The 14043-nt window shown below is 37.5% G+C and overlaps 1 protein-coding gene across 1 annotated transcript; it reads right to left on the reverse strand.

Moving 5' to 3' along the window:
* Positions 1-638: 638 nt before the first annotated feature.
* LOC118566357 (claudin-3-like) lies at positions 639-3131 on the reverse strand. The gene is made up of 2 exons (XM_036148170.1): positions 3033-3131; positions 639-1691 (listed from the first exon to the last, which is right to left on the reverse strand). Exon 2 carries the CDS (start codon positions 1644-1646, stop codon positions 1275-1277), a length of 372 nt encoding a protein of 123 aa, XP_036004063.1. The 5' UTR covers positions 1647-1691; positions 3033-3131; the 3' UTR covers positions 639-1274.
* Between the last annotated feature and the right edge of the window lie 10912 nt (positions 3132-14043).

A 14043-nucleotide genomic window follows, 5' to 3' on the forward strand; every position in this document is an offset into this window, starting at 1 on the left:
ACAAAAGAGAAACCAGACCAAACATGTTATAGGAAATGCTTTATTAACCAAAGGTAATGCAGAAGCTGAAGAGTATCTGAGAAACACAGTCATATATTTTTTCTCTAAGACACATATTAATGGGGATTAATGCTGGCAGCTTTCTGAATAAAGAAATCATAAAAGAAATGACAGAAGCATAAAATAAGTAAACTAAATATTTTTGGGGGGTAGTTGTTATCTTGAAATATTACATCACTGTGATATCTAATTTTCCTGTTTATATAGACAATTTCTGTATCTTAATATTTATTTTCTACTTGTCATGTGTTTTCAAAGTCAAACCTTTTCCCTTTATTATCCATGAATAATAAAAGAAATTCAACAGTTTAGCTTAAATGGCACAAACAAACAAAAGAAAAACACTCAGCTTACAAAATGGTGGAAATAAAAAAAATTACAGTAGAAATATGGAAGTAAGTAATTGATCCAGTCATAATTAGCATAAAATATTCACATATTTTGTTAAAACATGGGCTGCCCTTTGGATCCAGTGCAGGTGGAGACAGAAGGAGTGTGAGGAAAATGCATGGAGCTGCTGCAGAGCTGCAGAGCTGCAGAGCTGCAGAGCTGCAGAGCTGCAGAGCTGCAGAGCTGCAGAGCTGCAGAGCTGCAGAGCTGTTTCAGTGACAGACTGCTGCATCCTTCCCCACTGCAGTCAGGCTTAATTATCTCCCAACACACATAATATCTGTTTAAATCATACTAATTGTGCACAGGTCCAATCATTAATTGTTTACACTGTTCCTAAAATCTAAGATAACTTGCACACGCCTTAACTAGGACCTAACATACACATTGCATGTTGTACAAAGCTTCGTACGTTATCATACGTTATGGAAATATTGCATATTCTATTATCGTGTGTTAGGTAAATAGGCTGGCGTTTGTGTTTCAACTATTAAATAATTTATTTTTCTTTGGTCAATATTTACTCTGGTATTTACCCTAATCTTCTACTCTCTGTGCCTCTTTAGAGATAATTTAGACTGTTTTGCTTTTTTCTTTTACTGTTTCTTTTTTTCTCATCACTAAAAACTGTGTATAACTGTGTTACACCCTAATTTTAACATTGCAGGACAATAAATGAATTCTTATCTTATCTTAAAACAATCTCGTTATCTACCAGTTTTTAGCGACGTAAACCTTCATTTACCCATCCATTAAACATCAGTCCCTTACATGAAGCATCTGTACGTGTTTTTTTTTTTTTTTTGTGTACTTGCCAGTTCAGCCTAAGCTTTGGATTTGGGTCTGTTGAACCAGCAGAGCAGACCTCCAGCCAGGATCATCAGCACGCCAGCTGCCCAGCCGATGTAGATGGACGCTCCCATCTCTCTCTTTTGGGATTCTTTTCCTGTCACAGCAACACGAGCCGACCAGCTGACCGGGATGATCACCAGCAGGCCGCCCAGCAGCAGGCCCACCCCGGCCACCAGGCGCATTCTGGGCATGGCGTCTTGGTTCTGCACACACGTTGTGAGGTTGGCACCACAGGACAGGACGAGGACGCTGAGTGCACCGAGCATGCAGCTGATGATGATCATGATCTGGGCGGCCTGCAGGTCAGGGGATACCTTGGACTCATACACCTTGCACTGGTGCATGCTATCTTTCTTCACACAATCCACCCAAAGGCCTTCATGACGTCCCTACATAGACAGAGACAGAGGCAGATAACTTTTCATTTTCACTGCATGACATTAAATCAGACAGAATAAGAAAATGCATTTCTGTTTACTGAGTGCAAGAATAACGGGAAAGATTTTTGGGAAAATGCTTTTAAATTTTCTTAAAAGTGAGAGGTTTAACTCAATAAACATTGTTATGTCTGGTGCACAAAATAGACGGCATCGTGAGAAAAGTACAGTAAATGGAAACACTGAAGCAGCATCCCGAGACAGGACCTTAATGCTTGATCACAAAGGGATCTTTCAAACTGACAATTGACCAAAACACAGCACTAAATTATTTTACAACTGGCTTAAACACAACAAAGTCAGTGTTTTAGAGTGGTCATCACAAAGCCCCATAGAAACCAGCGGTACCAGCCAGTTATTATTTGGAGCTTTGTGGAAGGACAGCAATATGTTTGACCCAAGTCATGCGATTTAAAAAGCCAATTAAAAAATCTGAATGTGAATCATGAAAAGATATTGTGCCATTTATTAAACAAAATAACTTTTTTTTTGTTCCAATAAAATCTGCAAGTATTAATATATGCATTGAAAACTGCAAACTACAGATTGCTGGAGCTGCTGAAAGCAGTTACTGGGAAGATAACAGTTGAGTCATAGAAATTGAGGACATCAGAGAAGTGACACGCCAACAGGGGGCGGTAGTCTCATAATTCTTAATTCACCCCACAAATGTATATTAAGCTAACACAAACTTACTCCTAAGGTCTAAATAAAGTATTTATACCATCCAGGGGCGGTTCTAGACGGGGGCCAAAAGGGGCCTGTGCCTCTGTAGAAATGGTCCTGGCCCCTGTTATAACCCCTGGACTGAAGACTTAGCATTAAATACAAGTCTTACGATTATATGCACTGAGAAAGTAATCATAACTGATTGGTCACTTTGACCAATCATATTTTTTATTTTTATCTATACAGTTTTACTCTAACAAGGATTTAAAAATTAAGCTGTTTCACGTTTAGCTTCAGCCGTATTGAGCTGGGATCACAGTTTCCATCTGCTAATTCAGGGGTCTGAAACCTGCAGTTCCAGAGCCACAAGTGGCTCACCTAATATTATTAAATCATTAATTATTGCAGTTTTATTGTTTCATTCTTTTGTTCTGTGCGCCTATGAAAAAACACTGGCCCCACCTTGGCCCCCCTGGTGAATCTGGTCTAGAACGGCCACTGATACCGTCAGGTACAATAATAGTTAGATAAAAAAAAAGGCAGCTAATTAAACGTAACTATTCTGATCATTCAAACCATAGAAAACATTTTTGATGGTCCCTGAATAACGATATATATGGTTACCTGTGACACTTTCCAGAGAGGGAGGGCAGAACAAAGGATGACCCCGAGCAGCCCGATGACCCCGAGGGCCACACATATCGCCGGACCGTTCACCGATCCCATTCTGAGACAAACAACATATATATTACATCACAAATAAATACATATTTAAAATCTGTTTGCTTTTCTGGAACTACCATTTTTATTTTATTTTAACTGCTTCCTTACTACATCGTGTTGTCTGACTTTTAAAATAGTATTTTAGTTTAATTTTTGTTGACTAAAGAGAAAAAATATTATTTTTAGATCTTTATAAGTCAATGCTGTAACAACTTGATTTCCTCAGTATTACAGAACAATCCTAATGTCTACCCCAGGCCTAACGCACAGAGAATAATATTTCCTTAGAGAAAACTCCCTGTTCTGACAGGATTGAAGCGCTCTGAAGGAATAGTCTTTAAAACAGTGTTGTAGGTTTTTAATGTACTGCTGCAGATGGTAAAAGACCGCAAAATGATGCTTCCTCTGCAATAACAAAGAATCGCCAGGTCCCCTCTCGCTGTCAGAATAACCGCTGATAAATGTTTATTCATCTGTGAATGTGACGCTCTCTCTGTTTTAATTCTCTATAATCACGAATTCTGACTTCATCAAGTATTGAACTTTATTTTTACCGTGAATTGATAAAGACAAAAGTAGAGACACAACTATTTAAGGCACTTAGGCAAATTAGGATTATTTGTATGGCATATTTCACTGCTAAGACAATACAAACTGCTTTACATTAACAGAAAACAAAACACAGACAAAAAAATAATAAAAAATATTAATAAAAGGCAGGTAAGGAAAAGTTTAACTACAAACTTAAACGAGGAATGTTTCAGCTACTTTCAGGGTGGTTATTTTTAATTCGCCTTTTGTCCCTAGCAGATAATTCAGCATTTCCTTTTTCTGTAATATTCACATTAACTATATTCTCTTTTTCTCATGTTAACAGTCAAAGGCAACACTAAAAAAATGGCTTTTTAATCTTGATTTAAAGGAATTTAGGGGTTCAGATCTATTACTGTCGTCTGGGAGGTTGTTCCAGATAAGTGGAGCAAATATAAGCCAACCTGGGAGAATAAAGTGTTTTTAAATTTTTACAATTGAAAAAAGAAGAAGAAAGAAAACATAAAATTTGGGTACTTTACCAAAATGTTAATTTAATCTGGATGTTGTGTTTTTTGGCATTCATGCAAATTTATCTGAACTGATTGATTAGATCAAATAACACTTTTCAATATATCCTTTCAACAACTATATGTTTTAGTAAAATCCGGGATTTTACAGAGTTCAGGCTGAAAATGTGACAAAAATAAAGATAAAAATAAAGCTTCTTACCTTTTTGGAAAATTAACTCTTTCTAATTTGCCCATAATGAACGTGGGTCGAGGGAAACCTTCAATAAAATGACACTCTTCACTAAACTGGCCTTTTAAAACTTATGCTGTTGCTAACCTTACGTGTAAAAGTGAATCTCAAAGCTGTCTTTTACCCGCAGACAAATTAAGTTCTCAGCCAATTTGACTTTGAGGAAATATAAGTCATAAGAGACAGGATGTGGCCTCTTATCAGTTACTTCCTGGTGGAATCCTTTGCAGAGTTTCATGTATTAACATTTGCTTTTTTCTACATTGCGAAGACGTAAACCCCTTTAAATGATATATGTTTTGAATGGACAATCAGTCCAGAAAGTCCAAAGACCTCCTAACTATTCGGAGGACATGCCCAAAACAGCTGCTAACAAATCAGATTCCCAAAATATGGTTCTTGTTTCGGTGCAGCAGTCAGTGACTTTCCCTGAATCATCAGGTTCTTCGCTTGCTGAGGGTGAGTTCAGCAATTTATTTATCTATCTATTTATCTATTTATTGGTTTATTTACCAGGACGGTGCATATCGATGACAATAGACCTGTAACAGGCCAGAGTTAGCCAAAGGCTAGCTTTCATCTGTAGTTCTGTTTGCCATTTGTACAGTGGCACCCTAAAGGAAGAGTAAAATATTATAAACAATGCGTAAAACAAGAGTGGAAACAACGTATAAGCGCTGTGTTGGTCCATTGCATTATAAAAGCAGCAACAGTAAAGAAGCAATAATACAGTAAAATTAGTCAAGGGAAGCAGATGTTAATTTTAAGTGTGAGCTGCAGTAACAAAGGGGTTTAGCAAAAGCATAAAATCGATAATAAGGCCAAGAAATCTAATTTCTGCTCATATTTCCAATCTTATTCTATTGATCATGACTCAAAGCTTGTGACCCTAATAAGGCCAGAAACATGGATCTAGACTTTAAAACCCACATCCAACAGATTCACAAGCAGTTTTTAGAACAAACAAGGACCAAGCAGACCTTAACACTACTGAAGGTAGAGAACGTACTAAACAACCTCCCAGAAGACTCAGTTCAGTTAGAAAGTGTCTCATTGCCGGCACTGAACCAAATGTGTGGCCACAAACCAGCCCTTACTAATATATCATAGCACATTGAAAATAATAATAATAAAAAAACATTATAGAAAATTTTTACTTTAACTAAAAAACTAAAACAAAGTCTTGAAAGGTTAAATGTATCCCTGATGTAACAGATTTCTGGTAAATTAGTTGGAGAATGAGTTTGGATCAGATGTTTCTTTTTTAAAACATAACCTGCAATTGTCGGGTTGCCAGTTTGATCTCCTGCTCCTACCGTCCTTGGGCAAGACACTTCACCCGTATGGCAGCCTCGCCTCTGTCCGTTATCACAGCGCGTTGTTACCGTTCACAGCGAGGAAGAGCAGTGAGACGAATTTACTGAACAGCCGACAGGATTTTAGAAGCACCTTCATCCCTAAAGTAAGACGTTTGGCACATTTTTGGTTTCTGTGATACGTTAAATGCTTTGAATCAAATGCTCTTTATGCTCCTGTTAATATATCAGTGTTCAATAAATTCAACATAAATATAATATTTGGCTGGTTTTGTTGATTGAATGACTTTGTGCATTAATTTGAAAGTAATAAATATTGATATTGGAGTCAAATCAAGCTGAGCTAAGTATCGATAATCGTATTGAATCGGCTCTTCCTACATGATACCCAGCCCTACCATAAACTGTCTCTGAATCGATTTGTTCCTGTTCTTATTATTCTGCGCCGCCTACCTGAAGGCAACAGCGCTAACAGAGGCTGTCCACGCTGAGGAGTGTCTTTTATAATATGTGTTGTGCTTTTTTAAGACAGCGGTCGTTCTTTAAGTCCTCCAGTGAGGGCAGCCGATGATTTTTCGGGCTGTATTCACAATCACAATCCTTTGGGGAGTTTTTTTTTTAGCCACAGTGCTGCCAGTAAATCATACACAGATGCAGTATGTTAGCATACTCATAGAAGGACAGCAGAATGTTTTGCTTATCAGCTGTGGGTACAAGCACAGCTCACCACCGTCAGGGTGTGAATGACTGACTGTAGTGTGAAGCGCTTTGGGGTCGATGGACTGGTTAAAGTGCAATACAAGTACAAGACATTCACCATTTACCTTAAAACAACTAATCACAGCATGAAAAATTGGTGCTATTATGTGATTCTGGCTTCAAATACAACATCAGGAAGCTCAGAACTGTCTTTTATATATCCGCTGTGGTTTTATGTTCTCTGCAAATGGGTTTTTGATCAACTAATTGATAAGACACGTCATGTGACCTCTTGTGATAATTTGTGGTCATTTAAGGAGGAAAGTTTTCATTTTGTCTTCTTTGCTAAAACAAAAAAAAAGTTGTGAGCCTCACAAGCTGGATACAAGTAAGCGTTAGTCAAGACTTGTTTTATTCTAAAAACTGGCTTTTACAGCTCTTGAGTAGAAAAGTCAAACACTGGGTGCCATTTCAAGGATAATACAGGGAATTTAAGAGTCTAGCCTAAATAGAAAAGCAAACAGATCGCAAAACTGGTTAAATATACGGAAATAAAAAATGGACCCAGTCATAATTAGCTAAACAATCTCTGGTGTCATCTACCAGTTTGTAGCAACTTAAAACCCTTGTCTACCCTTCATTTGGACATGAGTCCCTTTTATAAATCATCGTAGTTTTTATTTGTAGCTGAAACGCCGTTGCTGTAGTACTTGGCGGTTCTGCCAAAGCCGCTGGATTGGAGTCTGCTGAAGCAGCAGAGCAGACCTCCGGCCAGAATATTCACCTCGCCGGCGGCCCAGCTGATGGAGATGCACCCCCCCCCCCCCCCACCTCTACCTTAATAGAATTCACTTCTATTAAGGTAGATGTGGTTGGAGTCTGTCACAGTATTATGAGCCGACCAGCTGACCCGGGTGATCACCAGCAGGCCGTCCACAGGCGGATTTTGGGCTTGGCGTCTTTGTTCTGCACACATGTGGTGAAGATGGCGCCGTAGAACAGGACGAGGACGCTGAGGCCACCAAACATGCAGCTGATGAAGATCATGGCTCTGGTGGCCTGCAGCTCAGGGGCTTCCTCCTCCATGGATTCATGCTTTATGCACCGCTGCTCTGCACCCTACATGCCATCCAAAGACCACCGTGAAACGCACATAACACTGTAGGAATTAACTGTTTTCATACAGTTACACGTAGGTGTCATTGTTCCTTTTTACTAACTAGTTGCCTTTATGTAATTTGATTTTTCACTAGATTAAAAGTCAGATCTTTATGACAAAAATGGGTCTGTTGACTATGACTCCTAAACTCTTCATGCATGTCTTCATTTATCAGATAATCTGATCCAGACCTGCTGGTTCTCTCCACACAGACCTGTACAGTAGCAGCGCAGAACTCTGGGTTGGATCAGGATCCCAGGGACCAGACATTAAATCAGATTGGATAAAAACGTCTATTTCTATTTACAGAATGACAGAATAATGGGAGATATTTCTTTTCAATGTGAAAAGTTTAAATAATTGAACATTAGTATGTCTTTGTAAGAATTATTTTATATTGCACATACCTAGATTTATAATATGTTTCTTCTGTTTTTACCCAGAACCTTGCAACAAAATTTCTCTCAAATGTATATAATGAACGTGCAGCTGAAAGACAATAAAGTCTGTCCAAGTCTAACTTTAAGTGGTGTGCTTCACAAAAAATATGGCTTCCTGAGGCTAGTACAGTGTGTGGAAACACTGAAGCAGCATACCAAGACAGGAAGTTAAAGCTTAAACTCAAATGGATCTTAGAAATGGACTATGGTCACTACTAAATTAGTTAGAAAATTGGCTTAAGAACAACTAAGTAAATTTTTTGAATTGGCCATATAAATGTCCTCATCTGAGCCCCCATGGAAAACTACAGGGAGTGCGAGGAAGATGGCCGGCATGCCTGACCCAGTCGCACCGGTTCTGTCAGAAGGAATGGACCAAAAACTCCAGCAAACTATTATTTAGAGTTTAGTGGAAAAATAGCCAATACGCTAAACTCAGGTCATGCAATTTAAAAAGGCAGTTTAACAATCTATAAAACATTATGTATAATCACTGTGGCATTTAGGAAAATAAAAACACAACTTTTTTATCAATCTTTTAAAATCTAAGAGGGTCAGTTATGTTGAGAAGTGTAATTCCTCCCAAAACAGTTTATATAGCTGATCAAAACTAACTCATAGCATCTAAACCAGTGAGTATACTGCTTAAACCTCACATTAACAGTAATATCTTTGTTGTCACCCAGTGGGATAAGTGGGACACAAAAACTCAATACCTATTAGCAGCAACAATTTTTTATACATTTTATATAAGCTAAATGTAATTTAATTTTTATACATAAAATGACAAATAAAGGCTCACTCATATTGTTAATTTATTGAACAGAAAATATTCACATCAATCCTTCAATGAGCTAGCAAGGACAACCCTAGTGCTGGTTGTATATATTCAATTCAATTCAATTTTATTTATATAGCGCCAAATCATGAAACATGTCATCTCAAGGCACTTTACAAAGTCAAGTTCAATCATATTATACAGATTGGGTCAGATTATACAGATTGGTCAAAAATTTCCTATATAAGGAAACCAGTTGATTGCATCAAAGTCCCGACAAGCAGCATTCACTCCTGGGGAACCGTAGAGCCACAGGGAGAGTCATCTGCATTGTACATGGCTTTGCTGCAATCCCTCATACTGAGCAAGCATGAAGCGACAGTGGGAAGAAAAACCACCCATTAACGGGAAAAAAAACCTCCGGCAGAACCGGGCTCAGTATGAACGGTCATCTGCCTCGACCGACTGGGGTTACAGAAGACAGAACAGAGACACAACAAGAGAAACAAAAAAGCACAGAAGCACACATTGATCTAGTAATATGTTCTACATTAGATGGTAGTAGCGGGTGAGCCGTCTTCTCTGGATGATGTCAAAGTTAACAGAACGCCAGACCAGGTGTACCTACTATGAAGAGAAAAGAGAGAGAACAGAAAGTTAAAGCAGAAATGACAACACATAATGCATAATTGAAGAACAGTAGAACTCAATATAGTGAGAAAATTAGATCCTGATATACTCCAATAACCTAAGCCTATAGCAGTAAAACTATAAAGGTAGCTGAGAGTAACATGAGTCACTAGTTATAATTTTTGTCAAAAAGAAAAGTTTTAAGCCTAGTCTTAAAAGTAGACAGGGTGTCTGCCTCACGGACCAAAACTGGGAGTTGGTTCCACAGGAGAGGAGCCTGATAGCTAAAGGATCTGCCTCCCATTCTACTTTTAGAGACTCTAGGAACCACCAGCAGACCTGCAGTCTGAGAGCGAAGTGCTCTGTTAGGAACATACGGGGTAATCAGAGCTCTGATATATGATGGAGTTTGATTATTAAGGGCTTTATACGTTAGAAGAAGAATTTTAAATTCTATTCTTGATTTAACAGGAAGCCAATGAAGGGAAGCTAAAATTGGAGAAATATGATCCCTCTTGTTGATTTTCATCAGAACTCTTGCTGCAGCATTTTGGATCAGCTGAAGGCTTTGAACTGCATTTTGTGGACTTTCTGATAGTAAAGAATTACAATAGTCCAGCCTTGAAGTAACAAATGCATGGACCAGTTTTTCAGCATCACTCCTGGACAGAATGTTTCTAATTTTGGCGATATTCCGGAGGTGAAAAAAGGAAACTCTGGAAACCTGTTTAATATGGGATTTAAATGACATGTCTTGGTCAAAAATAACACCAAGATTTTTTACTTTATTACCAGAGGCCAAGTTAATGCCACCCAGATTAAGTGATTGGTTAAGAAGTTTATTTTTTGAGGACTCTGGCCCAAAGATTAAAACTTCGGTCTTGTCAGAATTTAGATGCAGGAAATTTAAAGTCATCCAGCTTTTGATGTCATCAAGACATGACTGCAGTCGAAGTAATTGATTGGATTCATCAGGATTTATGGATAAATATAGCTGAGTATCATCAGCATAACAGTGGAAATTAATCCCATGCTGTCTGATAATTTTGCCAATCGGAAGCATATATATAGTAAAGAGAATTGGTCCAAGGACTGAACCCTGTGGTACTCCACAGGTGACCCTAGAGTTTGAGGAAGATTTATTATTAACATGAACAAATTGGAATCTGTCTGACAGATAAGATTTAAACCAGCCTAATGCTTTCCCCTTAATCCCTACAGTATGTTCAAGTCTTTGTAGGAGAATATTGTGATCAACTGTATCAAACGCAGCACTGAGATCTAACAGGACAAGTATAGACACAAGTCCATTATCTGAGGCCATGAGAATATCATTAGTGACCTTCACCAGAGCTGTTTCAGTGCTATGATGAGCTCTGAAGCCTGACTGAAACTCCTCAAGTAGGTCATTACTTTGTAAATGTTCACAAAGTTGATTAGCAACTACTTTCTCAAGAATTTTAGATAAGAAAAGAAGATTAGATATAGGTCTGTAATTTACTAACTCATCTTGATCAAGAGAAGGTTTCTTAAGTAAAGGTTTAATAACAGCTACTTTCAAAACCTGTGGTACATATCCATTTACTAAGGATAGATTAATCATGTCTAAAATAGTGCCACTGATCAAAGGGAATATCTCCTTAAACAACTTGGTTGGGATTGGGTCTAACATATAGGTAGAAGGTTTAGATAAAGCTAAAATTTTAGATAGCTCAGAAAGCTCTACTGCTTCTAAACAGTTCAAACACTGCGCAGATTCTAAAGATTCCTCCAATGCTGCCTCACTTACTGAGGACGAGGTAATCATGTTTGGGAGGATGCCAATTATTTTATTTTTAATGGCATCAATTTTATTTATGAAGAATCCCATAAAATCATTACTACTAAGAGCTAAGGGAATGGATGGATCAACAGAGCTGTGGCTCTGGGTAAGTTTGGCAACTGTACTAAAGAGAAATCTAGGATTATTTTTATTCTCTTCAATTAATGATGAAAAATATGCTACTCTAACTCTGCGGAGGGTCTTGTTATACAACAATAGTCTGTCCCTCCAGATTAAGTAGGATTCCTCTTGGTGTGTAGAGCGCCATTTTCTCTCCAATTTCCTAACATTGTGCTTCAAGGAACGCAGCTCTGAATTAAACCAAGGAGCCAGCTTCCTGTGAATAATCACCTTCTTTTTCAAGGGAGCTACATTGTCTAATGCAGAACGCAATGAGGAAGTCACATTGTTAGCAAAGGTATCGATTTGTGAATGGGAAGAAACAGCAATGCTGCCATCTACAGGGCATTTCTGCAATACTGAGGATATTAAGAAGGGGACAGACTCTTTAAGTTTTGATACAGCATTATCCGATAAAAATCTACTATAATGGAACCCTCTTTTGGGGGTGGAGAATTCAGTTAGATTAAACTCAAATGTTATTAAAAAATGATCAGACAGGACAGGGTTGTGAGAGAATACTGTTAATTCTTCACAATCAATGCCATATGTCAGAACAAGGTCTAAAGTATGGAGCCGAGAGTGTGTCGGTTTATGCACATTTTGAGCAAAACCAATTGAATCTAGGATACATATGTTTAATGCAATTCAATTTTATTTATATAGCGCCTATTCATGAAACACATCATCTCAAGGCACTTTCCAAAGTCAGCTTCCATCAGATCCTCCAGGTTGGTGAGAAAGTTTCCTCTCTAAGGAAACCCAGCAGGTTGCATCAAGTCTCTCCAAGCAGCATTCACTCCTCCTGAAAGAGCGTAGAGCCACAGTGGACAGTCGTCTGCATTGTTGATGGCTTTGCAGCAATCCCTCATACTGAGCAAGCATGAAGCGACAGTGGAAAGACAAACCACCCATTAACGGGAAGGAAAAACCTCCAGCAGAACCGGGCTCAGTATATATATATATATATATATATATATATATAGATATAGATATAGATATATATATATATATAGATATATATGTATATATATATATATATATATATATATATATATATATATATATATATATATATATATATATATATAGATATAGATATAGATATAGATATATACTGTATATACAGTGGCGTCTCTGCATTTGATTTGGGGCCAGTGGGCCCCACCAGATGTCGCTGTGTGGAGCTCTATGTGTATAAAAAAACACTGATTGATTCTCTTACTAATAAAACTCTGTTCTAAACATTGTGTCTATATATTTAAGTCTGCCAGAAAACTGACAGCCTCAGTAGTTAAATCCTCTTGAGGAGCCTTGACACTGGGGCCGGCCCACCAACGTTTGTTTAAATAATATTTTAAACTGTGTTGCTATTGTGAATTTTTACTTCCACAGGATAGGTTATGATGTTGCATCCTGTTCTGGTTCTGGTTCTGGTTCTGGTTCTGGTTCTGGTTCTGGTCCGCTTCTCTTCCTGGCTTCCATGTTTTCAGGCTGCTGCTCTTTCTCCTGATGCTGTGCTCTCTGTTGAGAACCCTGGGAACTCTCATATGATTGGCTCAGGAACCAGGAAGTAAATACGGGCAATACAATGAAACAAAAAAGTTCTGGACCGTCCCTCTGGGTTTGAAAAGAGAAAAACGTGACTAAGACGTTGTTTATGGAGAGGATTGATTGTTTATAGGGAATATAACTCCATCGCAGGTAAGAAAAAAGAATATTAGGTTGATTTTACAGCAGATATCTTACTTATAGCTCCTTTAAATCGGGTGTAGTTTAATTTTGTTGACTAAGCTTCCCTTAAGAGAAAAAAATCTATACCTATACAGATCTATATATTTATCAGGCAAGTTTGTAATAACTTCATTTTCTCAGTATTACAGAACGATCCTATTTCTACCCCTGGCCTAATATTTCAGTAATTATACAATACAGGGACTCCATACCGAGTGGTGCTTTGGAAAGAGTCGCCATTAAAATAAAAATGTTGTTAAAAGTTGTTGATACTTGTCTGTTTTTTAAATAATCTTTTGGGGTTATTTTTGGTTTTATTTTTTTTTTTGGACTCTAACCCTTCCTCCCGCCCTATCTGCATTGTTTTTGTTTTGTTTTATTTTTTTTACTTTTAGAGTTTTTTTTTTTGTTTGACAAAATGAGAAATCTTAGATGGGTGTGAATACTTTTGTGTGGATTAATTGACCCAAAAAGTTTAATTGATGTGTTTTGTTCCTTTTTACTGAGACGTTATTGTAAAATTACCTCTCTTTTTGTCTTATTTGTACTGAGTTTGATCATTTCTTGCTGTTGCTGTTTAATATATAATATATATTATGACTTTCTTTAAGGATACAAGTATCATAAACCCTCTACATTTTTGAGTCTTGGAAACGTTGCAATAAAAATGTTGTTTAAATAAAAATCAGTTCCCGGGTCTTCACCAGGCGTTCAGGTTCTTCTAGGAGGAAAACAGAAGTTGATTAGAAATATCGTAACCTTTAAATGAAGGTTAGAAACATTTGGCAACTTTAGTTTCTGAGTCAAAGAAGAAAATTAAAACAGCAAATGTTTAAAAAAAATTCTAAGCTGTAGCTTAAATATGTTTTCTCAATTAAAATTATGCTAAAATATTTGAAATGCAGTCTTGTGTGTTTTTCA

This window comes from Fundulus heteroclitus, chromosome 16 (assembly GCF_011125445.2).
Source record: "Fundulus heteroclitus isolate FHET01 chromosome 16, MU-UCD_Fhet_4.1, whole genome shotgun sequence".
NCBI lineage: Eukaryota > Metazoa > Chordata > Actinopteri > Cyprinodontiformes > Fundulidae > Fundulus > Fundulus heteroclitus.